The sequence below is a fragment of the Caretta caretta genome, chromosome 14, assembly GCF_965140235.1.
Source record: "Caretta caretta isolate rCarCar2 chromosome 14, rCarCar1.hap1, whole genome shotgun sequence".
Taxonomy (NCBI): domain Eukaryota; kingdom Metazoa; phylum Chordata; order Testudines; family Cheloniidae; genus Caretta; species Caretta caretta.
The window spans coordinates 25,485,789-25,512,283 of NC_134219.1; the positions used below are offsets into that span (position 1 = coordinate 25,485,789).

A 26,495-nucleotide genomic window follows, 5' to 3' on the forward strand; every position below is an offset into this window, starting at 1 on the left:
GTACTTGTGGCACCTTAGAGACTAACCAATTTATCTGAGCATAAGCATTCGTGAGCTACAGCTCACTTCATCGGATGCATACTGTGGAAAGTATAGAAGATCTTTTGCATAGTAAATTCTTACAGCATGAAGCATGCAGGCTCCAAAACAGCTGAATTAGGATTTGTGTGTGAGGTACACAGGAATTTCCACTGGAAGGATTCACTTTGAATATGATATTTAACAGGAGACATGGCCCAGGAGGAGAAGAGTAAATCCAAGTTGTCTGTCAGGGAAGATGCTGCATGGTGCTGGGAATGCACTTTTAGCAGAGTGGGTCCAATGCATCTTCTTGAACCCAGGGTAGCCCCAGTGAAATACAGTCACGTGACAGGGTGCAATGTGCAGTAAGTCTTGCAGTGAGATTAATTATCTTCATATTTTACCTGCAGATCAAAATTGACTGTGATCAGCTTGGTCTCTGGATCTCGTCTTATAACTGGCCGGGTGAGATTATACTGTGATTTTTCAGACACTGTCTGGGACCAATCCTTATAGAGCTTCTCCTGATACCTGCCAGAGACAATGTTCATCAGGCATCTGCCAGTCAGCCAAAGAGGCAGGTCTGAATGAAAGATAAACCTACTTCACAACTCAGAAATATGAATGAATTTTAAGAAAAAATATCCCACAGCACCTCCACAAAGACCAAACCTGCAAATACATGCATGAGGAAACTGGGAAAATGCAAATCAGAAAGTCAAAGATTTCAGGTAAGATATTCAAAAGCACCTGAGTGATTTAGGAGACTAAGTCTCATTTTCAAAAGTGCCACACCAACAGATTTTCAAAGGTGTTTGGTCCCCAAAAGCTGCAGATCGGTGCCTGGTGGGATTTTCAAAAATGCCTAAAGATGTTGTGTGTTTAACTACCATCAATGTCATTGTTGACAATCCCACTAGGTGCCTATCTACATCTTTAGGCACCTGTGAAAATCTGGCTCTGGGGCACTTAGGAGCCTATGGGTATGTCTACACTTTGAGCTGGGGGTATAATTCTCAGCTCAAATTGACATACGTGCAGTAGTTCTGAATGAGCGAAAACAGCAGAGTAGCCATGAGGGCATGAACGGTGGGAGGAGCTATCCTCCCTGCATACAATCCCATCAGAAGCACTAGGTAGGCATGCAAACAGCTAACCCCTCCCACCACTCGCCCAGCCATGGCTACACTGCTATTTTAGCATATGCTGGTATGTCTCTTTGAGCTGGGAATCACATCCCCCGCTCAGAGTGTAGCCGTATGCTAAGTTTCTTTGAAACCAATGGGACTTAGGTTCCTAAACGTTTAAGTTGCTTTTGAAATGGGGACTTAGGATCCTGGACTGTTCTGAGAGTTCTATCCCGTGTCATGACAGCTGGCACTGTTGAACCATTATTTGAACATTTCTAGCCCTTCAGCTGTTAGGAGGAGGACACTGAAATCTGGCAGGCTGGTAGAATCATAGAATATCAGGGTTGGAAGGGACCCCAGAAGGTCATCTAGTCCAACCCCCTGCTCGAAGCAGGACCAATTCCCAGTTAAATCATCCCAGCCAGGGCTTTGTCAAGCCTGACCTTAAAAACCTCTAAGGAAGGAGATTCTACCACCTCCCTAGGTAACGCATTCCAGTGTTTCACCACCCTCTTAGTGAAAAAGTTTTTCCTAATATCCAATCTAAACCTCCCCCACTGCAACTTGAGACCATTACTCCTCGTTCTGGTAGTCCTGAAGTCAGACAGGGTTTCATGGGGACAGTGAAAAGCAGCTATCTAGATTATGCCTAATTATACGCCATACAGTCTCATCATTTGTGTATGTGGAGTTTGCTCACCTACTGAAAGTTTATAGCAGCACTTCAGCTTCTGCTAGGCTGTACCGCACATGCTCCCTGGCACCAAGGAGACTCCTGCAGCATTCCCAAGACATCAAAGGGGTTGTAATTCTATACGGGGCACAGTCAAAAAGTTTCTTCCTCCTCCTTTCACCACCAAACCGAGGTTTGGCCTAGAAGCTTGGAGCATGGTGGGTGGCACCTTGATGGAATGAGCTTTCCACTATTGAGAACTTCTTAATTCGGCCAAGGCTGGATTCTCAGTTAATTGCATTGCCAATTAACACATTCCTGAATGGTGAAATTTCACCCCAGTAACAAACAGCAAATCTTCATATACTTACCCCACATGAAAAGTCATAATTTTTGATGGAAAATGGCAGGTTTTTACCCATAATAGTTAATATTAATTTTTGTGGGAATTACTCCACAACTGGGGCAAAACCACAAGGTATTCCGAGTTTTGGGAAGCCGGTAAGAGGATGTTTTTCCACATGGATGAATTTCTAGTCCTAGTTGAGTGTCTAAGAGGAGAACATAATGTTTGCTGCCTGTACACTGGTGTGCACTCAATAGTGCTACCATGGCAGAGCTGTGCTGGGAAACATTGTCAAGAGATCCACACTCCGGATCCGTCCTGAAGGGTCTTTTATAGAGATTCTTCACCACATTGATTTCACGTTGTAATTAAAACGTCTACCCTTTTCATCATCCATTTAAGAGCCAGCTCTTCTAATAAGTCTGTATCAGGAGAGATACTCCAAGGAGGCCAGCCCTTTATTTCTCATTAGCTGATTAACATCAGAAAGAGATTCTGTGATACACACCTGCCAAGTGAAAACCTCTGGAAAACAAGCCAATGCAGAACAAAATAATACAGTGCTTCTAATCACAGAAAAACAAAACCAAAGGCATCTGATTTAGAGACTACAAGTGCTTAATGCAAGCTACAAAGTAACAGATTGGCTGGAAGCTAGGGCTCTGCTCCAACGCCCACGGGAGTCAACAGGAACCTTTGGATACTCCTGTGATGTGCAGCTGAATCAAACCCTTATATAAGATAGGGCTAAGTGAACAGACTTACCTTTCTAGCAACTGTACCATGTCTTTGTACTTCTGTATCATTCTTTTTCCTTCAGGGGACTCCAGGCAACTATCAGTGGAACAGAGGTATTGTTACACAATGGATGGAAACTGTAGATTACCTCCTTGTTTCAAACACATTTTTCTGAAAGCATTTCATGCCATGGGCAGGTGCCATTTTAACAATCCTGGAGTTTTAGATTCTATACATGTGCTTTCATTTAAGATTAAATCTAAGTGTATTTGAACTCTTCAGGGCAGGGATTGTCTTTGTTCTGCATAACAGGGCCCTGGGTTTTGACAGGGGTCTCTAGGTGCTACAGTAATACAAATAATAATCACAGATGATTTATCTGCCTTCTCTTAAATGTTTTTATACTGCTAACGGCTCAGGTTTAAGTGCAAGACCCGTGCCATTCTTAATGTAAGGTTCATCACTTTTTTTTTTTTTTTTTAAATACCCCACATGGCCAATATGACACTTGGGGGCTCCCAGCATTGCAATTCTGCAATTCCCCCATTCCCCGGTTCTCCCCTTCTACCTAGCCTTAGTGCAGCGCTATTGAGCGTGGCAATTACCCTACCTCCCCCCAGATGCCACTGCCTTATGGAGCTCATGAGTGCCATAGCTCTTTGACTCTCCTAGCCTCTCTTTGCCCAGCAGAGCTTGGACGGATTGCAGACTCTTCACGTCCCCAGCTTGGATTGCCCTGTGCAATGTAGGAGAGAGCTCCAGCATTCCCATTTCTTCATCTGCATTTTTGGTGGCTGAGAGTTTTGCAGAGCACCCCCACAGCTGTACTCTCTTTGTAATGCCTGGATTACTGTACCAAGCAATAGCAGGTTTAGTACATAAGTCTTTACAGTTGGGACTTTTTAATTCACCTTTGTCCATGTTTTAGTCTTATTTAAATCCATGTAAAGTTTGAAAATCAAGCTATTTTGTTAAACTAGAGAGAACCAAAAAAGTTAAATGCTACGTAAAATGTCCCAAGTGTCAGACTGAAGCATCGATGGCTTGCAAATGGCCTGATCAGCTGCCTTCAGCCTTTAAAAAACCTTTGATTGTACCCTGGATGTAAACCCCAACCTCAACTCCTCAGCAGTCACGAGAGGGGAGAAAACGGAGCTCAGGAGCAGCTGCCTGTGTCCTGACTCTCCCTTTGGGATTGTGGGGGAACAGGTGGGGTCTGGGCAAAGCTGAGACTGAGAGGACTGCGTAGGGGGCTCTGAGGAAGGCAGATTGACCTGTGATAGAGCCCGTGTTCCAAGCCCTCAGGACGGTGGCCTAGAGCACTGTGGGATTGCACTGGGCAGACTTTGTACAACTACAGTGCCTGTGCTTCCCTTACACAAGAACTAGCATTGCAATGCCTTAAAGTGAACCACTGAGGGCTCAGGCATGTCATACAGCTATTGCACTGGACACACCTGTGACACGCTGGAAGCATAGGCGTGATGTGTTTCATGTGGTGTCCATGCAAATGCTCTCTAATGTAGAGAGCCTGAGGGTACCAGTCCAGTGCTGTGCTGTAAAGGAATGGCTAGTGACTGAATTCAGATGGAATTTTTTTTTCTTTACAAATGTTCAGGTTTATCATCAAAAAATGTGAGGGGCTTTGGTTTTTTGATGAAAATCTGAAATTTTTTCACAAAAACCAATATTTTTTTCACAGAAATTTGCATTGAGTTGAAAGGCCAGTGTCTGCCAAACAAAAGTTTTGGACCAGCTGTAAGTAAGGCCCAGAACTCCTTCACACAGATCACTGTGCAGTCACCTTCCCAGAAAAATATTCACATATGTCAGGGCCAGATCTGAACAAGGCTTCCTCACCCCACCACAAATGCCCTGAGCTAGTCAGTCCTCATCTTCCCTTTTTATTTTTATTTTACCTTACAAGCTGCACGTCTGCTACAGCAGCCTCTCACCTACAGCTGGAGGGCAGGTTATTAGCTGAGCCTAATGGAGTGAACAGAATCTGTATAAAATGCAGATCTGGCCTTTCTTCACGGTGTATAGCATTTGCTGTGAAAGCTTCCAGGGAATGCAATGGATTTGGGTTATGTGTATGGGGCAGTGGGTATGGGCTTCCATTCTCACCCTGTTAATGTCTTTATTACTACAAACTAGTAGTATAGTTAGGATTGCAGCACACAGGCTATTGATAGCAAAACACTGGACAGAGCAAAGGGAATGTCTTATTAGAGGACTGTTTCAAAAATGCAGACTCATCACAGTTTATAATCCCTTCTAGCAAGAACCAGCAGCCAGAGTCACCCCACGCTCCAAGGTAATGCCAATGGAGTTCTTTCAACCGTCATGAACCAAAACCATCAAACTCCTTTGCTTAGTTGCTTTCTGCTTCCTATGGCTTTATCAGGTGTGCCTACAACCAGTCTCAGGCCAGTAAGAGATGAAAGCAGCCAGTATGTGGGGACTGTTTTTACTAGATGACCCATAAATAACAAAAAAAGAAATGTTCTGATGGAAAAAAATTTCAATATCTTCCAGGTTTGCCCCTTAATGGAGGGTGCAATTGTTTTCAATCCTTCTCATTTGTGGACAAGCAGCACCCCCACTGACCTCTGCCAATGCACTTCAATCCTGACCCTTAGCCCCCTTCCTATTTCAAACCTGGAAACTCCACACAATTCTGCCAATGCTGCTCGGTCTAGTACTACAGCTGTCCCTGCTGCAGCAGTGCAAAACCCCTTTCCCTTCACAGCTCTGCCAAGGTGCCTTAATCACAACCTGAAGCATCCCTATTGTTCTAGTCCTGGGCTCCTCTTGAGCAGAGACTATCTATGCAGGATTGTATAGTGGTGGGGAAAAGGTCCAATAACTCCTTCACTTCGAACCTAAACCTATGTTTGAAAGCTGATAAGCCCTGTGCATCTACCCACTGTGCCTCTTAATCATTTTACAACCAACCCAATTAAGGAACTTATTAAAAAATGATTTCAGGAAAGCTGAAAACACAATTGTAATTACTTCTCCATGACAAACACACTTTACCTTTCTGGCTAAAAAAGGATTTTTAGCTCAAACTAGAATACAATAGTCAACACGGGATGAAATTCAGATTAATTGAGAAAAGGGATCGAGATAGTTAAAACAATAACTTATCTGTGATAAAGATACGCACGGATGTGTGATGTGCCTAAAATGACTGAATGGGACCTGGATCCGGTCTCTCAGCTCCTGAGCCCAGCGCAAAGCCCCAGCTACCAAGGACATGTTCCTGTGCACGGAGGGGTAGCCTGAATGAAGACAAATGTAACTTAAAGTGAGGATTTGAAGGTATTTACTACACAGCACTGCACAGTATATCATCCCCAACAGCAGAGATCCCACTGATGATAACATGTCTATTTAACGTCCCCCTGATTTCCTAGGATTTCTCTTCGAACCCAGCATTTTGGAATCATAATACAATCCTGGAGCAAAGGCAGGCTTTAACTGCCTACTTGATGGGGGATCCCAGTCAATGTCTGTCTCAATCTCTTTGCTCTGCTTTGTGAGTCATTAATGACTTTGGGAACAATGCCTCACAGCAAACTCAACAGGTCCTGAAAGAATTGCAGTGGTATCTGGCAAGGCAAGTTAATGGCATGCTGTGATTCTGTGTTACACTAGTGCCTCATGGAACATACTATCTTTGATTAAATGGGCTGCCTGATCCCCTGATTTGCAGAATCACTGCGCTCCAGACTAAGAAATCTGCAAAACTTGCCAGGGCCTGGGGACCTCGTTGTGCCATCAGTCAGGACGCAATAACAGCAGTGGTGTTGCTGGGAGCTGTGCATGCAGAGCAAGAGCAGCACAGAGCTGAGAATGATCACATCTTTTACACAATTCAACAAAATATTTCTACTGACTTAGAACAACTTGCAAAGCAAACACGGCCAGTGATGTCCTGGTCCCATTAACATCAACGAGAGTTTTGCTGTTTACTTCAAACAAGTCAGGCTTTCACCCCACATATTTAACCTAGTGCCAAATAACCTTTTTCGTCTGACTCTTTCAAAATGTTTAGGATGATTTATTACATCTTTGCAATGATCAAACTAGGAGTGGCAAGGACACAGTGTAAAAATACACAGTGCTTCTAACTCGCACACCTTTATATTTGTTTACTTCAGATTAAAATATTTTAAGCCATAAACATTTTCAAACCACAGAGCATTAAAAGCAGAATAAAACAAAGTAACTGTAGCACCAATATAGCACAGCCCACACTGACACAATGTGGATCATGGTCCCCGTCTAGTGTCAACCCATATATAGAAAGGGTCGTGAGTCAGTTTCAGCAGCTGAGTTACAAAGCCTGCTTCTTTAACTCAGGAACTAGAAGCTCATACTTTAAAATCCTGAGGTCCAGGTTCATTCCCTGAAGGTGGTGTGATCTGGGTATCATTCAAATAGCTAGTCTTTGATTCTGACAATCTGATAGGAGCCTGTCTCTTCCATCCTGTGTCAGTGTTCATGGACTGAGTAAATGAACAGTAAAACTCATGGCGATCGGGGGAAGTCCCGAACGACTGGAAAAAGGCGAATGTAGTGCCCATCTTTTAAAAAGGGAAGAAGGAGGATCCTGAGAACTACCGGCCAGTCAGCCTCACCTCAGTCCCTGGAAAAATCATCCTCAAGGTCCTCAAAGAATCAATTCGGAAGCACTTAGAGGAGAGGAAAGTGATCGGGAACAGTCAGCATGGATTCACCAAGGGCAAGTCATGCCTGACTAACCTAATTGCTTTCTATGACAAGATAACTGGCTCTGTGGATGAGGGGAAAGCGGTGGACATGTTGTTCCTTGACTTCACCAAAGCTTTTGACACGGTCTCCCACAGTATTCTTGCCAGCAAGTTAAAGAAGTATGGGCTGGATGAATGGACTATAAGGTGGATAGAAAGTTGGCTAGATTGTTGGGCTCAACAGGTAGTGATCAATGGCTCCATGTCTAGTTGGCAGCTGGTATCAAGAAGAGTGCCCCAAGGGTCGGTCCTCAGGCTGGTTTTGTTCAATATCTTCATTAATGATCTGGAGGATGGTGTGGATTGCATCCTCAGCAAGTTTGCAGATGACACTAAACTGGGAGGAGAGGTAGAGACGCTGGAGGGTAGGGATAGGATACAGAGGGACCTAGACAAATTAGAGGATTGGGCCAAAAGAAATCTGATGAGGTTCAACAAGGACAAGTGCAGAATCCTGCACTTAGGATGGAAGAATCCAATGCACCGCTACAGACTAGGGACCGAATGGCTAGGCAGCAGTTCTGCAGAAAAGGATCTAGGGGTTACAGTGGACGAGAAGCTGGGTATGAGTCAACAGTGTGCCCTTGTTGCCAAGAAGGCCAATGGCATTTTGGGATACTTATAAGTAGGGGCATAGCCAGCAGATCAAGGGACGTGATCGTTCCCCTCTATTCGACATTGGTGAGGCCTCATCTGGAGTACTGTGTCCAGTTTTGGGCCCCACACTACAAGGAGGATGTGGAAAAATTAGAAAACTTGCAGCGGAGGGCAACAAAAATTATTAGGGGACTGGAACACTTCACTTATGAGGAGAGGTTGAGGGAACTGGGATTGTTTAGTCTGCGGAAGAGAAGAATGAGGGGGGATTTGATAGCTGCTTTCAACTACCTGAAAGGGGGTTCCAAAGAGGATGGATCTAGACTGTTCTCAGTGGTAGCAGATGACAGAACAAGGAGTAATGGTCTCAAGTTGCAGTGCGGGAGGTTTAGGTTGGATATTAGGAAAAACTTTTTCACTAGGAGGGTGGTGAAACACTGGAATGCGTCACCTAGGGAGGTGGTAGAATCTCCTTCCTTAGGAGTTTTTAAGGTCAGGCTTGACAAAGCCCTGGCTGGGATGATTTAGTTGGGGATTGGTCCTCCTTTGAGCAGAGGGTTGGACTAGATGACCTCCTGAGGTCCCTTCCAACCCTGATATTCTATGATTCTATGATTTCTGCTAATGCACTTTGCATTTACAAGTTTCAGGGGAAATGCTGGAAACGCATATCCAGGCAGCGTACAAGTCTCTCTGTTCAGACATGCAAGTCCCATTAACTAGGAGAGGCAGTTACATGAGCATGTGGTGATGGGAGAAACTCCTTCCTCTCACAGGTTAGTTGGATGTAAAACTAAGCACGTGTCATCAATCCCAATTTCAATTTCAGGTAAAGTGGATTAAAAAAACCCATGATTTAAAAAAGAATCTGACTTTTAAAACAATTTGAATCCATTTTTTTTATTTCAATTAGATTTTTATTTATATGTTGCTCGTTCTTTAATTTCTTCTCATTTTGTAGGCCTTGGCTGATAAAGTGATGCTTTTCAGAGTTGGTCAAAAAATGTCCACTGAAACATTTTTGCAATGGAAAATGACTTTTTGACAAAACAATTTTTTTTACCAAAACATTTTTGCTTTCATCAAAAACTTTCAGCAATTGAACACACATGCAAGAAGTAAGGAGAATAATCAGAAAGAACTGGAAGTATTAATATATAAGCTAAATTATTATGTAATTGGTGTCACACAGAGATTTGGTGGGAAAGGTCTCTTGACTGGAATATTGCTATAAAGGGATACAGCAAAATGTCCCATAAATCCTTGGAATGTATTAGGGACAAGTTTTTGTTTCAAAAAGTGGAGGAAATAACCAGGGGAACAGATATTTTAGATTTGATTCTGACCAACAGGGAAGAATTGGTTGTAAATCTGAAGGTGGAAGGCCTTGGGTGAAAGTGATCATGAAATGACAGATTTCATGAATCTAAGGAAAGGGTGAGAACAGCAGAACAAATTAAAAAAAGAAGACTTTAACAAACTCAGTGAACTACTGTGTAAGGTCCCATGGGAAGAAAATCTAAGGGGAAAAGGAATTCAGGAGACCTAGTAGGTTCTCAAGGTGACAATATTAAAGGCACAACTGCAGACTATCCCGATGCAAAGGAAAGTTAGTAAGAATAGTAAGAGGCCATTATGGCTCCATCAGGTGCTCTTTAATGATCTGAAAATCAAAAACAAATCCTACACAAAATGGAAACGTGCGGTAATTGCTAAGGAGGAGAACACAAGAACAGCACAAGCGTGTAAGAAAAAATCAGAAAGGCTAACGTGCAAAATGAGTTACACCAAGCAAAAGACATAAAAGGCAATAAGATGATGTTCTTTAAATACATTAGGAGCAAAGAAAGTTAAAGGAAAGTGTAGGTCCACTACTTAGCAGGAAGGAGAGCTAATAACAGATGACATCAAGAAGGCTGAGGTGTTTAATGCCTATTTTGCTTCATTGTCTTCACTAAAAAGTTTAATGATGACCAAATACCCAACACAATTAATATTAACAATGGGAGGGGCCACACCCTCACTCTAGTCAACAAGAGGCAAGTGAGTTCTTATGGGCTCAGCCCAGCACTAACCGGACACACCTGTATGGCTTACTCTGCCAGGAGGGAGGGAGGCTGAAATGGGAAAGCCTGCCACACACTAGGGGAACGTTGCTGTGCTTCAGAGACAGCTGACTACAGGGACAGATCAGCAAAGAGGAAGACAGTCACAAACCCTGCCATCCCTGAGACTGCACTGACCAGGTACCAAGCAGGGGTTACCAAAAGGAGAACCTGGAAGCAGACCCTAACCCTGATCAATGACTCTAGAGCCTGCAGGTAAGCCAAGCCCCAAAGGGATGACCAAAAGATTGCCAAAGAGTCTGATGACCTTTGTCTTTTTCTTTTATTCTGATTCTCCTTCTTCCAGAGGAGGGAGAGGGAAAGGAACCTTTTTATTTGTCATGTTTGAAGAAGCCCTTGTGTAAGCAGCCCAAATCATCATCTGGCTGGGACTCAAGGAGGCCCTCACCCACCACAAACAACAAGGGGGAAGGAACACAAGTCAAAACAGGGTAAGAACAGGTTAAAGACTATTTAGATAAGTTAAAGGTATTCAAGTTGGCAGGGCCTGATGAAATTCACCCTCGGATACTTGAGGATCTAGCTGAAGCAATCTTGGAACCATTAGCAATTATCTTCAAGAACTTAAAGAGGACGGTTGGGGTCTCAGAGGATTGGAGAAGGGGAAACACGGTACCTATCTTTGACAAGAGGAACAAAGAGGACCAGGGAATGATAGATTAGTCAGCCTAACTATGATACCTGGAAAGATACTGGAAAAAATATTAAACCATCAATGCATAAACATCTAGAGATTATAAGGAACAGCAAATACAGATGTCAAGAACAAATCATGACAAACCAACTGAATTCTCTTCTTTGACAGTGTTACCAGCCTGGTTGATATAAGGGAAGCAGTAGATATGATATATCATGATTTTAGCAAGGCTTTTCACACTGTCCCACATGACATTCTCATAAGCACACTAGGGAAGTGTGGTCTAGAGGAAATAACTATAAGGTGAGTGCACAACTGGTTGAAAGACTGCACTCAAAGTGTACTTATCAGTGGTTTGCTGTGAAACCGGGAGTGTGCATCTAGTGGGGTCCCACAAGGGTCAGTCCTGAGTTCGGTACTATTCACAAATTTCATTAATGCCATGGCTAATGGAGTGGGGAATATGTTATAAAATTTGCAGATGTCACTTAGCTGGGAGGGACTGTAAATTCTTTGGAGGACAGGATTAGAATTCAAAATAACCTCGACAAATTGGAGAATTAGTCTGAAATCAACAAGATGAAATTCAATAAAGATAAGTGCAAAGTATTTCACTTAGAAAGGATAAATCAAATCCACAACTACAAAATGGAGAATAACTGACTAATACTGCAGAAAAAGATCTGGGGATTAGAGTGGATCACAATTGAATGCAAGCCAACAATGTGATGCAGTTGCCAAAAAGGCTAAGATCATTCGGGGTGTATTAACACGAGTGTTGTATTCAAAACATGGGAAGTAACTGTCCCACTCTACTTGGTATTGGTGAAGCATCAGCTGGGGTACTGTATGCAGCTCTGGCCACCACACTTAAGGAAAGATGTGGACAAATAGGAAAGAGTCCAGAGGAGAACAACAAAAATGATCAAAGGTTTAGAAAACCTGAACTCTGAGGAAAGGTTTAAAAAACTGGGCATGTTTAGTCTTGAGAAAAGAATACTGAGGGGGGAACTGATAAGTCTTGAAATATGTTAAGGGCTATTCTAAAGAGGACAGTGCTCAATTGTCCTCCATGTCCACTGAAGGTAGGACAAGAAGCAATGGACTTAGTCTATAGTAAGGGAGATTTAGGTTAGATATTAGGAAAAACTTTCTAACTCTAAGCGTAGTTAAGCTCTGGAACAGGTTTCCAAGAGCGGTTGTGGAGTCCCCATCATTGGAGGTTTTTAAGAACAGGTTGGACAAACACCTGTCAGGGGCAGTCTAAGTTTACTTTGTCCTGCCTCAGGTGGATATGAGAACTTCTCAAGATTCCTTCCAGTCCCACATTTCTATGATTTTTTTGGTTTTGGGGTTTTCATTTTTCTGATCAAATATTTTTCAGCAATCATTCCCTGATCAGCTTTAATGCTCTTGTTGCTTTATTTAGAGTTTCCTAATTATTAGCAGAATTTCAGATCTTACACACAGGCTTTTTCTACTAAGAAGTTTAACCTTTTTGTAGTTTATGGTTTTGGTTGCATGCAGAATATTCTGGAAAAGTATCAAGTGAGGGAAAGAACTATTGTTTTTAATTTCTGAGAACATACAGGAGAGTATTCTACCTAGCTGAAATGTTAACCTTACTTCTACATCTGATTGGGGCGTCCTTTCACTCCCCCAGAACTCAGACCAATCACAGCTCACAGATTAGACTCTGCTAGCAAATACTCTGTTGTTCATAAGATTATTAACTACAGGTGTACACATGTATTTTGTATTATTATAAGGGAACTGAATAGTTATTTCAAATATTTATTTTAAATTATTTAATATTAATATTTGAGTAACTATAAGATTAAGTACATTTATCACACAAAGAATAATTTATAATTTTAAGAGTGCTCATGTTTAAGAGTAAAAGGGAATGATAGGTGGGGGGGAAAAATTACATTTGGTAAGAGTTTGTAGCAAAACAATGTTAATCTTTTCAATATTTTCTTCTTTGTCTATGGCAATCTGTAAAATGCTCTAATGTAGTGAAATTGAAATAAATTAGTTTAAAAACCTGCATTCACAATTTTAATTATAAAAATTATATATTTTAATCTAAAACCACACTAGTACATATTTTCAAATTAGTTTGAGGATTTGTAAAACTGATTTAAGTAAATAATCTTCTTTAAAAAATCAGATTTATATCTTGATAAAAATCAATTCAAATCATCTTGATTGCTCTGCTGTTGTTTCTGGTCAAATAATTTTGCACAATTACTAACACGAACCTAGCTCCATCTCCTCCTGAATATGCCTCAAGTAGATCAATTTAGCATCATCCAGGTCTCCGTCAAACATGGTGATAAGCCGAGGATATTTGTCAGAGGCACTTGCAGCTATCACTGGCCGTTCCAGAAGGCTCCCAAATATGTCCAGTAACTAGGGAGAGGAACAAACGGAAAAGAAAAGGAAAAAAAATCACAGCCCCAGCTTCTCCAGCAGCCTCTGGTTCCTATGAACCTCTTTAAAGGCCATGAACTCTCAATACTGTATTCAATAAGGGATGGTTTTGAAAAAGAAAAATCTGCACTGATCACACTCATTTTTCCATAAAGTCCCATCTCTCGTTCACAAGCATTTCTCAAGCTTTCTCCACAATATGCAGTGCATCGCAATGATCAGAGCTGGTCAAAATTTGTCAAATGAAAACTATTTTCATAGAAAAACAGCTTTTTTTCCCCGAACAAAAATTTTTCACCCCCCCCAAAAAAGTTGACACTTTCCATTTTTCACAACATTTGTTATCAACTTTTTTATCAAAATGTTAGTGAAATCATTAATGACAATTTTCACTCACTGAAAACCCTGTTTTTTCATAAACAAAAGATTTTTATTTAACAAAACCTTGGTTTTTTTGTGTACACCACATTTCAGGAACCATAAAAACATCAATAAAATCATTTCATGAAATAGTCTTAAAAATGAAAAATGGGTCCATTTGGACACCTGCTAAATGGGACCAACATTGACCTTTTGAACTTGCTCACCAAATGTTTTGCCATTGTTCTGTCAGCCCCAGGGCTGAGAGAAGGAGTGTCTTGTGGACTAGCTCCCTTCCCAGTTCATCTCTCAACTCTTCTGTTCCTCTCTCTGCCTCTACTTCTCCAGCTGGTCCTCGCCTGCCACTCTGCCCTGAAATGGCTGCCTGGCTCCTTATTTCCTTTCTACCCCAACTGTTCCAGTCCCTGGAAGCCACTGGCAGTTCTAGTCCCTGAAGGTAACTCCTGTTTCCTCTCCTCAGAGATGAGAAGCCTGGAAACCAAAACAAGCAGCTTCAAACAGGGAGGAGAGCTAGACAACTCTTCATGCACCACAAGCAAGCGCTCTGCAGACCAATGCTAGCCCACAGGCTGCAGTGTGGGAATCTCTGCTCTGTTGGCTTGTATAGCAGCACAAACACGCAATGCATCTCCCTGGGCATCCAAGCTGTCACCTTATTAACCCTTCACAAACAAAGCAACAGACAGGAAACTAAACGGTCTATTTTAGCTAGAGAAATGCTTTGCATTTAGAAAAGCAGTCTGCATGTCCTGAACATGGCACTGTCAGAACACAGCTATGGGACATGTAGTTTGTTTGGGGGAGGACGGGGTACCTGTACAAAAAGAGCTTCATTTCTTTGGCAAGAATCACAGACCTTGAAGGCATGCTCCAAGCCAGCTGCATCATCAAAAGCCTGGCTGAAAATAGTCCCCAGCCTTCTGTCCATATCTTCCACTTTCTGCTTAAAGTCAGAGACATCATGTTCGAACTCCTAAGGAAATGGGGCACATCAAGCATACAATGTTAGAGTGAGGAACACCATTCTTGACAAGAATCACCCTGCTTTGGACACTGTCCCCCACTCCTTTCCCCACGCCAAGAGCAGGAAAGGGCAGTTCCCTGTAAGAGGCAGATCCTCAGCAGGTGTAAATCAGTGAAGCTTCACTAACTTCAATACAGCATCATGATTTTACCCCAGCTGAGGATCTCGCCCTAAGTATCTTCAAGCCCATTTGTCTGTGCACCTTCATGACTTGAATGATGTTATTTTTCAGCCATGCAAACTGTAAAAATGTTTATTTTGGGGAGTGTATCATAAGTCACATCTCTAGATCAGAAATCTTGCAAATGCACCTTTTGCATTAAAAAGCAGACATACTTTTAAACCAAATTCATGTTGTGGCTCTGATCACAAGTTTACTGTAAATGGGACCATGTTGAGGCAATGCCATTATCTTTCAACCCATTCTTCATGCATCAATTTTAATAAATGCTTTGAAGTTTGAGAGAGAAAACTAGGTTGTTGGTTTTTTTAAAAAGGTAAAATAATTTTGAACCACACAAAGAATCACAGGCACTTGGCAAACCTGCCAATCAGATTTCAGGCTTCTTAACCTGGACAAAACTTCTTAGCCAGCATCAGCAAGGTCCTGGAATTTTGGGTCTTAGATTTTCTCTAGATTCCCTAACAGCACTGGCTCGTGGCTGGCACAGCTGTGAAGGGACCATAGCTGATTCATTAACAACCGTGGTTCAGAAAATCCCGTGACAGGCAGGGGAGAACAGGATCTAAAGCCAGCCTCTTCAAGAGGCAGATTTCTGATCCTAGCAGCCACTTTTGTGACCTACTTCCCTAAGTAAGAACTGTCTGGAACAATATCAGTCTGACAGCTGAGCTCAATAGTAAAACCCTGACAGCCAGCACAGATGTTAGACATACCACAGGGATTCCACTGCTGTGGACTGCAGATGGCAAGACACAGCCAGTGACTGGAGGGGAGTCCTTCTATTACCTCGTTGGCCCCATCCCCAAATTGGACAGTTCCAATTACTAATACTCAGGGAAGGGAACAGTTATTTTAACTTGTCTGTAATGCACCATTATATACGTATATCACAGTACAAGAAATAAATATAATTCCATACAATAACCATGTCAAAAGACAGGTTTCAGAGTAACAGCCGTGTTAGTCTGTATTCGCAAAAAGAAAAGGAGTACTTGTGGCACCTTAGAGACTAACCAATTTATTTGAGCATGAGCTTTCGTGAGCTACATGAAGTGAAGTGAGCTGTAGCTCACGAAAGCTCATGCTCAAATAAATTGGTTAGTCTCTAAGGTGCCACAAGTACTCCTTTTCTTTTTTCTTCATGTCAAAAGAATATCAAGCTCACTGAGGCACTGAACAATAAAAAAATGACATCTGCAAGGTGGCCTGTGCAAGCTTAATTCTGCCCTTTGTGCATATGCATGACGCAGTCTTTAAATACATGAGCACACAGTGTAGTTTCCACAGGACCCATGCCTCCTTCAGTGAGCAGTGAAAGAAGCAGATACCCAAGGTATTTTTATCCTCATTGTTCAATGTGTAGATTGCCCACACACATACCCGTTGCCTCGTTCAGGTCAGCCATCCCTTCCCTTCCTTCCTTCTTCACTATGTGCTATCCAGCTTCTGCAGTGCATGAGATGGGGGGCATATGGAATCTTGGAGGACTTTTGTTACTGTGATCTAAGCCTGTATCACCTCGAGGTTAGGCTATGCAGTATGCTCCATGTGCACCTGTAGCTTAAATCAGCTTGGTGACTGAAGCTGGCATAGAATGCAGCTACTTGCTCATTAAGCAGTGCATGTCCCTGACAGCACATGGCACCCCTGCTTCAGGATCAGCACTGGCTGCCTTTTGGTTTCCAGGTGGAGTTTAAGGTTTTAACCTCTAACGTCCCAAACCACCTGCGACCTGCTTTGAGATCTACTAATGAAAAGCACCACAGGTGCCTGCTTCCTCCTTGCCCTGAGGGTGCTCAACCCCTGCTCTTCCCAGGTTCCGCCCCCACTCCACCCCTTCCCCTATGCCCCCACCCCACCTCTTCCCGCCTCCACCCTGCCTCTTCCCATCCAGTTCCACCCCTTCCCCCGGGTGCGCCCCAGCCTCAATCCTCCTCCTTCCCGCAGCACCTCCTGCACACCACTGAACAGCTGATTGCAGCAGGCGCTGGGGGGAAGGGGAGGAGCTGGCTGCCAGCAGGTGCTAAGCATCCACTAATTTTCTTTCTGTGGGTGCTCCTGGGCTAGAGTGCGCTGCTAACTAGCTGCAATGGACAAGCAAACCAGTCAGTGAAGACACCATCATGACTGCAATTGCAGGATGAGGTGAATGATGGAAGTAAGAGAAATCAGGAGTTCCCTTTGCATGATATATAACCATGGGCAGCAGATCCCTCAGGAAATGTAATTCCCACTCTGGCTTTCTTATTGAAAAGTTGACAGTAGGCTACTGAGTTTAGTGCCCATGGTATAAAGTCTCCAAATAAACTTTAAAATAAAACAGCATGCCCAAGCAAATACTGGCATGAGCCTTAGGAATCAGGATGGTCTGTGAGCACCAAGATCTGTGTGTTAGATCCATTACCTGGAGAATATTTGGAATATTTCCAGTTATTCTTATAGTAGAAAGAGACCCTGAAACATAAGCCCTTGTATCAGAGCCCTGGTGTGAGGACTGAGGCCTGGGCTAAAGTAGTGGTCAAAACTTTGCTAATATAAAGCAAAATCAGGTTGTGAGCAAGAGGCAGGCCCTGCTCACAGAATCTGGCAAAAACAGCGTTGATATTGCAAAAAACACACATGCCTAAAAGGTGCTAGGCACAGAGCACTCATGCAAACACATTCCAGAAGGGTAGTACCAGAACACCCCATACCAAGAATGGTACAAACACATTCCCTAAAGATAGGTTTCAGAGTAACAGCCGTGTTAGTCTGTATTCGCAAAAAGAAAAGGAGTACTTGTGGCACCTAAGAGACTAACCAATTTATTTGAGCATGCATATTTCGAATGCATCCGATGAAGCTAGAGCTAGAGCTGCAGCTAGCCAGAGATGTCAAGAGTAACAAGAAGGGTTTCTTCAGGTATGTTGGCAACAAGAAGAAAGCCAAGGAAAGTGTGGGCCCCTTACTGAATGAGGGAGGCAACCTAGTGACAGAGGATGTGGAAAAAGCTAATGTACTCAATGCTTTTTTTGCCTCTGTTTTCACTAACAAGGTCAGCTCCCAGACTGCTGCGCTGGGCATCGCAAAATGGGGAAGAGATGGCCAGCCCTCTGTGGAGATAGAGGTGGTTAGGGACTATTTAGAAAAGCTGGACGTGCACAAGTCCATGGGGCCGGACGAGTTGCATCCAAGAGTGCTGAAGGAATTGGCGGCTGTGATTGCAGAGCCATTGGCCATTATCTTTGAAAACTCGTGGCGAACGGGGGAAGTCCCGGATGACTGGAAAAAGGCTAATGTAGTGCCAATCTTTAAAAAAGGGAAGAAGGAGGATTCTGGGAACTACAGGCCAGTCAGCCTCACCTCAGTCCCTGGAAAAATCATGGAGCAGGTCCTCAAAGAATCAATCCTGAAGCACTTGCATGAGAGGAAAGTGATCAGGAACAGCCAGCATGGATTCACCAAGGGAAGGTCATGCCTGACTAATCTAATCGCCTTTTATGATGAGATTACTGGTTCTGTGGATGAAGGGAAAGCAGTGGATGTATTGTTTCTTGACTTTAGCAAAGCTTTTGACACGGTCTCCCACAGTATTCTTGTCAGCAAGTTAAGGAAGTATGGGCTGGAAGAATGCACTATAAGGTGGGTAGAAAGCTGGCTAGATTGTCGGGCTCAACGGGTAGTTATCAATGGCTCCATGTCTAGTTGGCAGCCGGTATCAAGTGGAGTGCCCCAAGGGTCGGTCCTGGGGCCGGTTTTGTTCAATATCTTCATAAATGATCTGGAGGATGGTGTGGATTGCACTCTCAGCAAATTTGCGGATGATACTAAACTGGGAGGAGTGGTAGATACGCTGGAGGGGAGGGATAGGATACAGAAGGACCTAGACAAATTGGAGGATTGGGCCAAAAGAAATCTGATGAGGTTCAATAAGGATAAGTGCAGGGTCCTGCACTTAGGACGGAAGAACCCAATGCACAGCTACAGACTAGGGACCGAATGGCTAGGCAGCAGTTCTGCGGAAAAGGACCTAGGGGTGACAGTGGATGAGAAGCTGGATATGAGTCAGCAGTGTGCCCTTGTTGCCAAGAAGGCCAATGGCATTTTGGGATGTAAAGTAGGGGCATAGCGAACAGATCGAGGGACGTGATCGTTCCCCTCTATTCGACATTGGTGAGGCCTCATCTGGAGTACTGTGTCCAGTTTTGGGCCCCACACTACAAGAAGGATGTGGATAAATTGGAGAGAGTCCAGCGAAGGGCAACAAAAATGATTAGAGGTCTGGAACACATGAGTTATGAGGAGAGGCTGAGGGAGCTGGGATTGTTTAGCCTGCAGAAGAGAAGAATGAGGGGGGATTTGATAGCTGCTTTCAACTACCTGAAAGGGGGTTCCAAAGAGGATGGCTCTAGACTGTTCTCAATGGTAGCAGATGACAGAACGAGGAGTAATGGTCTCAAGCTGCAGTGGGGGAGGTTTAGATTGGATATTAGGAAAAACTTTTTCACTAAGAGGGTGGTGAAACACTGGAATGCGTTACCTAGGGAGGTGGTAGAATCTCCGTCCTTAGAGGTTTTTAAGGTCAGGCTTGACAAAGCCCTGGCTGGGATGATTTAACTGGGAATTGGTCCTGCTTCGAGCAGGGGGTTGGACTAGATGACCTTCTGGGGTCCCTTCCAACCCTTATATTCTATGATTCTATGATTCTAAGTGAGCTGTAGCTCACGAAAGCTCATGCTCAAATAAATTGGTTAGTCTCTAAGGTGCCACAAGTACTCCTTTTCTTTATTCCCTAAAGAGAACAGGAACACACTGACCCATCCTCAAGATAAGGTCAGGATGCCAGTTTGATGGATAAAGATGTACAAGGTAACGGGTGGTAACTGGCTATGTCAGAGGAGCAGTATGTAACTTGTTTGTATTAATGTATAAAAAGATATCTCAAAGGGAGTATCTTTGGCTGACCTAGGGGATAATGGAAAGTTCCACCATTAACTAAGCTAGTCCATTGCAACGGGCATACATGTGTCAGTGTACCTGTAACCATTGAGCCAGGACATTAGAACCGTGCTTCGTTGACAATAAACCTGAACAAGTGCCTTCGCTACAAACAGAGTCTGTGGTTATTGGGCAGTTTGATCGGAGCCTGCTGTATGGGCTATCTGGCCAAAGTCAGTACAGCACGCAGACAGAACACACACACACGGTCAGCCATCTAACCACAGTTCTGTTATATGCGTGTAAAAACGTACCCACTGTAACCTCTGGGAACCCAATTTAGAAGACAGCCTTCTCATGCAACCTGCCAGGGGCTAAAAGCACCTTTCAATCTAGGGGAGAAAAAAATCAGGAAATGATGCACTGAGGTAGGAAGAGCCTGGAAACAAAGCTAGAGAATTTCAAGTGGATTTGGGATTTATCTAGAAAGAACATGCTTCTTTGAAAGCATTTATACACATTTAGTTCTCCTAGAGTCCAGTACCACCTACCACGTTGTTTGTGTCGAGACAGTCATAGCTTCGGTCTGAAAGTACTTTGTACACCTCCTGGAACTCTTCATACATGCTCAGGACCCGCTGGCTCAGCGCCTTTCCTCTTATCCCACTAAACTCTAGCTTTTCCAGCTTCATTATGTCCAAGGCTGTTGCTAGGAAATCCTTCAGAGTCAATCAACAGAGGAACAAGTTAAGATGTTGACAAAAGAAGATGACAGCAGCTCTCACAACAAGGAGGCACAATCACACTGTGAAACCATGTGGACAGCTACAGGGACATTTTATAAGTGATCAGCATGTGCTTAGTGCCGGATATGGACTGACATAGGGCTGGCTATAGCACAAGCCGTGCATCTCATGGGCTGGGCATATCTTCTCCTTCTCCAGCCCTGCTGCTAGAGCTGGAAGCATCTATTCCCTCTCCACCGGTGCTGATGCACGGGGAGGCAACTCAAGGAACAGTTTAGTCCTTTCCAATTTCTTCTCAGGGATTCTGCAAATTGTGAAGTCAGTCTTGGGCTGAAGATTAGCCAGAGGGAGGGTAATGAGATACATAGCAACATGTCATAGAGGGGGTGGGAGAATATCTAGTGGAGTATCCCAGGGAAAACTATTAAGTCTTTGGCAAAATTTTCAAAAATGTCTAAGGCCTGGGTGCACAAAGGGAGTTAGACACCTACAAACCTGTTTTGGGGACTAGTGCCATGCACAAAACTGCCACCAAACCCTCCAGGTGCCTAAACTCACTCGGCGCCCAAGACCCTGCAGTAAATGTTCCCTAGCGCCTATGTCCCTGCCTCTGAGTATTTGCCCTGCTGCCTCCCTGTGGGCATCCAGCGTCTAACTCCCACCTAAGCCGTGAAGCAATTCAGAAACTAGGGGAAGAGATGCAGATAAGAAGCAATTTAGCCACCTAGGACCAGATTTTCAAAGGTATTTAGCACCGAAAAGTGCACATTTGTGGGATTTTCAAAAGCAGCTAGGTGCAGACTGCTGAGATCCAGGGGAGTTCTGCACCTGGGGTTGAATGCCAAAAGGAGTTAGACTCCTAACTTCCACCAAAATCAGGGGACTAACCACTTTTGAGTATTCAGCCTCTAGGCATGTCTGAAAATCCCATGAGGTGCCTAGCTGTGTCTTTAGGCACCTCTATATCTTTAAAAATCTGGCTCGTAAGAGCCCCAAAAACCCATTGAAGGTCAGTGGGACTTACGCACCTGTCACTTTTGAAAAATGGGACTTCAGCTTCTATGTCACTCAGGATACCTCTACCCTGCATTCAAATCAGAGGTGTGACTGCAGCACATGTACACATAGCTTTGATCCAGCTAGCCCAAGCAACAGCAGCAGTGAAGCCATGGCAGCTGGGCTGTGCAAGCCTGCTCGGGACGCTGGGTATGCATTCCAGCTGCTAGCCCACTCTGCCCCCTGTGCTGCTGCAGCTTCGCTGCTATTGGTACTTGACCCAGCTAGATCAATGCTAGCTCGGGTCTGTCTATACGTGCTGCATTAACACCTCTGGCTGCAGCGAAGACGTATCCCGAGGTGAGTCACATCATAGGCCAGGCAAGTGACAGCCCCTTCCTTGTGTATAATACTGGTGAGAACACACCTGAAACAGCTCTGGACACCTCAGTACCAGAAAGGAGTGCATGAGTGCGGCAAGCAAACCATCCAACATAAGTGCCCAAGAGCCCTTTATATCACATCATTGTATATTCCGATTAGGGGAATCACATGGATCAGCAGACAGTGCACCAGGGGATTAGCAGATCTAGGGGAAAGTCTGGGAGTTTTGCTATTGACTTCCAGAAGGTCAGGATTTCATCTCTGGGGTCCAATCCCAGTTTTGTAATTGACTCGCTTCGTGACGCTGGGCAAGTCACGTAAGCCCAGATTTTCAAAAATGGTCTCTAAATCAGTGCCTTAATTCAGGGATGCCCATCTTAATATGCCTAGGTCTGGAGCTGCAGCCACAGCTCCCATCAATTTCAGTCATATCAGGAAATAATTTTCTGTCCGAACAGACCACAGCTTCCGGGTAATTGGTAATTAACTAAACTGGATCTTTCAAAGATCCTTCCTGCACTGCCTGCAGAATACATGTTATCGGAGTGCTAGTTCAGCGAGAGAGCAGATTCGTTAGATAGGTACAATTTAAAACAGGACAAAGACAAAGTGGAAGGGAAGGGAAAGAAATGAGCCTCTTTCCATGTACATCTATCTGCCAACCCACATTTAATAGCTATTACAGCCATTGTGCAATCTATTTTAATTTGCCAAATATCTTCAAGGTAAAAATAAGAAGTCCTATCTCACACTATTCTAGTAGGGTTGCTTGGGAATGCAAAAGAAAAAAGAAACTCAGGAGTTTCCTGTGGATTTCCTCATGAAGAGGCTAGAAACCATTAGGTTTTTAATTATGATGAGGCCTAGGACACATTTAATTGCATCTCACGATGCATGCAAAGCTGAGTATAATTGGGAAGATCCCAGTATAATAATCGCAGATCCCATGGCACTTTCACTACACCTTGAAGGGTGTATTAGGAGGCACACATTGGTAACTATTGCCCAACTTTAAATAAAAAAAACTAAGTTATCTGCAGCCACAAGATGCAGATTGCAGCTGAAAAATCTCTGTTTTCTTTCTAGCTCCCACCTTCCTAGCATCTAAGCAACAAGCAATTGGTGCACCAGATCCTTAGCAGAGTTACGGTGCATAATTACTTCATTGTTCCTATTGTTCTCATTATGAATTGTAATTACTAATGTTTTTATTTATGTTTGTCTTGATAGAATGGCCAGGGTAATTTGGTTTACTGCATACCAGCTCTTACTGGAAAACATCATTCTGAAAAGCTTTAATATAGACATTAGTGATTGGGAGTTTTCTGCTCTGTTAATTAAACGGGGTGCATAAAAAAATGCAGTGAGCTGCAATCAATAGTGCTTTGTATTCAGTTGCAGTATATCCTCTGAGAGACAGCGAGAACAAAATGTTCTAATTTAAGCTGAACTTTTGCTAAAACGAGGCAAATGCCAGCCCACTACATTTTATGCATCTGCTGACGTCGGGCTGAGGCAGCAATGAAAGAAGAGAGTCCCCTTAAAAGTGAAGTGAAAAGTTTCTTAATATATACATGTGTGTCTAAGAATGCAAATCCTTAACAGAATGGCATCTACATTCAGCTCCTGGCACAATGGGCCCTGCTCCCAGGCCAGAGCTTCCAGGTACTACACAACACAGGTAAAGTCAGAATTAATATATAAAGCGTAGACCTGGCAGAGTCAAGACCTAGATACACGTCATGCACTGTTCCAGGAGCCCATCATCAAGTTTGAAGCTGGCAAGTGATAGTGCATTGCAGTGGTGAAATCTCCCTCCCCTGAAGGCCCTCTCATTTTGTTTCTCCCGACTTGTACCAAGCACTGTAATGTGCAGTTGCATACCTTTGTCCCTACCACTCTTTGAAAATGTGTGATGCTCGAGCCACAATATCATCAGTTGGTAGGGTTGCCAGGCGTCCGGTTGAAAAGGGGACCTGGCAGTGTTACTGGAGTTCAGTTACCGGAGTAACCGCCTTCAGCCTCCTTGCCGAGAACATGGGAAGAGCAGCAGCTGCTGCTGGAGCCTGGAAGAGCTGCTCAGCTGCTGAAGAAGAGAACTGACTGGCTTCCAGACCCAGCTCCAGCTTCTCCAGAGGCCACTGCTGGGCAGCAGCAGCAGGACACAGCTCTGGGCTCTCTTAGCAGTGTGATGGGGGGCTGCTTACCATCCCCAACTGAGCCCATGCAGAAATTCAGGGGGTACCTACTCCTGCCTAGCACCCCCTGACTCAGTGCAGTGAAGTGCAGGCCAAGGACACCAGCAGGGGATTAGCAGTGTGTGGGGACACGGGGCACAAGGCCTGAGGGGTCCTCCACAGACTGAATGGATTTAGACAAACATCTAAACTAAATTTAGATTAATACACAGCTAATGTGGGGCTGTGGGGAGCTGGAACAGGCAGTTTCTTGGTCGGGGGGAGAACTGTCTGGGGCTGTAGCAGGCAGTTTGGCTAAGGGGTGGGTGGCTGGAGGCGTAGCAAGTGGTTTGGCTAAGGGGCTGGGGGTAGAGCTGTTGAATTGGGTTGCAACTTTTGAGGTACCAAAACCAGGACATCTAGGACAATCCCAAGCCCACATACCTGGCCAGCTGGCAGTGTGTACTGAGCACAATACAGATTTCCCGGGACAGCTACCTTAAATAAAGGGAAGATCCTGGGAACACTCAGACAGGTGGCAGCCCTGCTGTTGAGCAGCACCCAGAGCCCCAGGACTGAGATTGTGCTGATGGATTTCTAGCACCTGTGTGCCATGAAACCTAGTAAGTGCCACACATTCCCCTTTAGAGGGCTCTGCTTCTTTGGAGTGACTCTTGTGAGCAATAATACACCAATGCCAACACAGAGAGAGGACCCAGGTGTGTATTCCGCATGTTCTTTAGCCAGGATATGGTGCCACCAATGCCCCTGCCCCACTTCGCAGAAAATTGACTGGAAAAATGAGAAGGCTCCTTACCTACAAGGTGGATGAAGGTTATGAAGGGGTTTGTTGTCATAAGTGGATTTATCTCTGCAAAGTGCTGTCTCGGGTTTCACCGTATTTCAAGACCAAATACTCACCTCCACCATCTCAAGTCTTCTTAGGAAGCTGTCCAGCCGTGCAAACACCATGAGGGATTGAAAGTCCCATTCTTTCACTCCTTGGCCTGGTTTAAAGTAGGTGTGGAGATTTTCCCGTCTCCCCTCAAACGTCTGCTTGAAGTATCTCAGGATGCTGAGCACCTCCCGCACTTTGCCCAGACTTTCTTCTGCTTCCCCCTTCAGAATGTCTTCTGGGGTCAGGTAATTCCAGGCCTACAGTGACAGAACCAGAATTGAAGTTCTGCTGCCCCAAGGGTCTGGTTGGGTTTTTGGGCTGGCTACATTTAAATGTGTTTCTCAAGCTAAACAATGTTTTAAAAAATCATTATAGGGGGGAGCCTCGGGGGGTGGGGAGATGATGTGGCTCTTTTTAAAAGCTTTTCTGAGCAAATCTAAAGATCTGGGGATGAAATCTGGGGACACTTTTCCACAACTCCTGCCTGCTATGAACACAGACGCCAGAACTCCATCTCCATGGTCTATTCTCAGAGTCCAGAACCCAGTCCTAGCATGAGAGAGCTAGAAGGCCTTTCTAGGTGATGGTCTGACACCCAGCCTCTCACTTGGTTTCAGGACTGACGGCTCCACAATGGTATGGAAAGGCAAACCTTACCGAGCAGCTGACTGCTAAAGTGGGGGGCTGGTCCTTCCCCCTCTGGAGAAGCAGCAGCCTTCCCCTCAGGCTGTAGAGACCAGGAAACCTATGGAGAGCCAACAGGCCAGCTGCCATTTTGTTTTACAAAACCATGTAATGAATTCTGTGATGCCGTAAGCTTTGTTTTCACCTGGCTTTTTTCATTGCAATCTGCAGGGGGCTTGATCATTATTATTTATACAAGACCGAGCAGAGCTCTAAGCACTTCACTGTGCTCTGCCCTGCAGACTCTACAAACTGGGGTGCGTGCAAATGCCGTAATCAGAAACAAACAGAGTTCCCTCAGCATTCCTCTGTTGAGCAAACAGGAGAGTTTGTGCTCCATATAGGCCAGAGAGTCTGCTCTTAAACCTGCAGATCTTGACAGGATCCACAGGAGACAAGGGGTATCTTCACAGAACTACCGCAGCTGCTGCTGCCTCCGGGATCCCCTGGGGGCATGCGCAGAGGGGAAAGGCAAGCATTACTGGCGACTATCTGCAGTGATGGTGTGGTGTCCTGTGGCTGAGAATCCAGCAGGAACCCGCTACCCCTGCTCATGGCCTCCTGGGAAAGCTGGGACCACATGGAACCCCCAGAGAGGGGCTTCCACGCGACCTGGGTG

The 26,495-nt window shown here is 44.3% G+C and overlaps 1 protein-coding gene across 2 annotated transcripts in view; it reads right to left on the reverse strand.

Moving 5' to 3' along the window:
- DNAH9 (dynein axonemal heavy chain 9) overlaps positions 1 to 26,495 on the reverse strand; it is a 402,358-nt gene that overhangs the window by 358,990 nt on the left and 16,873 nt on the right. For both annotated transcript variants that reach the window (XM_075119375.1, XM_048817608.2), the window contains 7 exons: positions 25,216 to 25,449; positions 20,543 to 20,710; positions 14,723 to 14,839; positions 13,314 to 13,464; positions 6,081 to 6,195; positions 2,936 to 3,004; positions 426 to 552 (listed from right to left, as the gene is read on the reverse strand). In XM_075119375.1, coding sequence (XP_074975476.1) covers positions 426 to 552; positions 2,936 to 3,004; positions 6,081 to 6,195; positions 13,314 to 13,464; positions 14,723 to 14,839; positions 20,543 to 20,710; positions 25,216 to 25,449 — 981 coding nt within the window. The remainder of the gene's footprint in view (positions 1 to 425; positions 553 to 2,935; positions 3,005 to 6,080; positions 6,196 to 13,313; positions 13,465 to 14,722; positions 14,840 to 20,542; positions 20,711 to 25,215; positions 25,450 to 26,495) is intronic.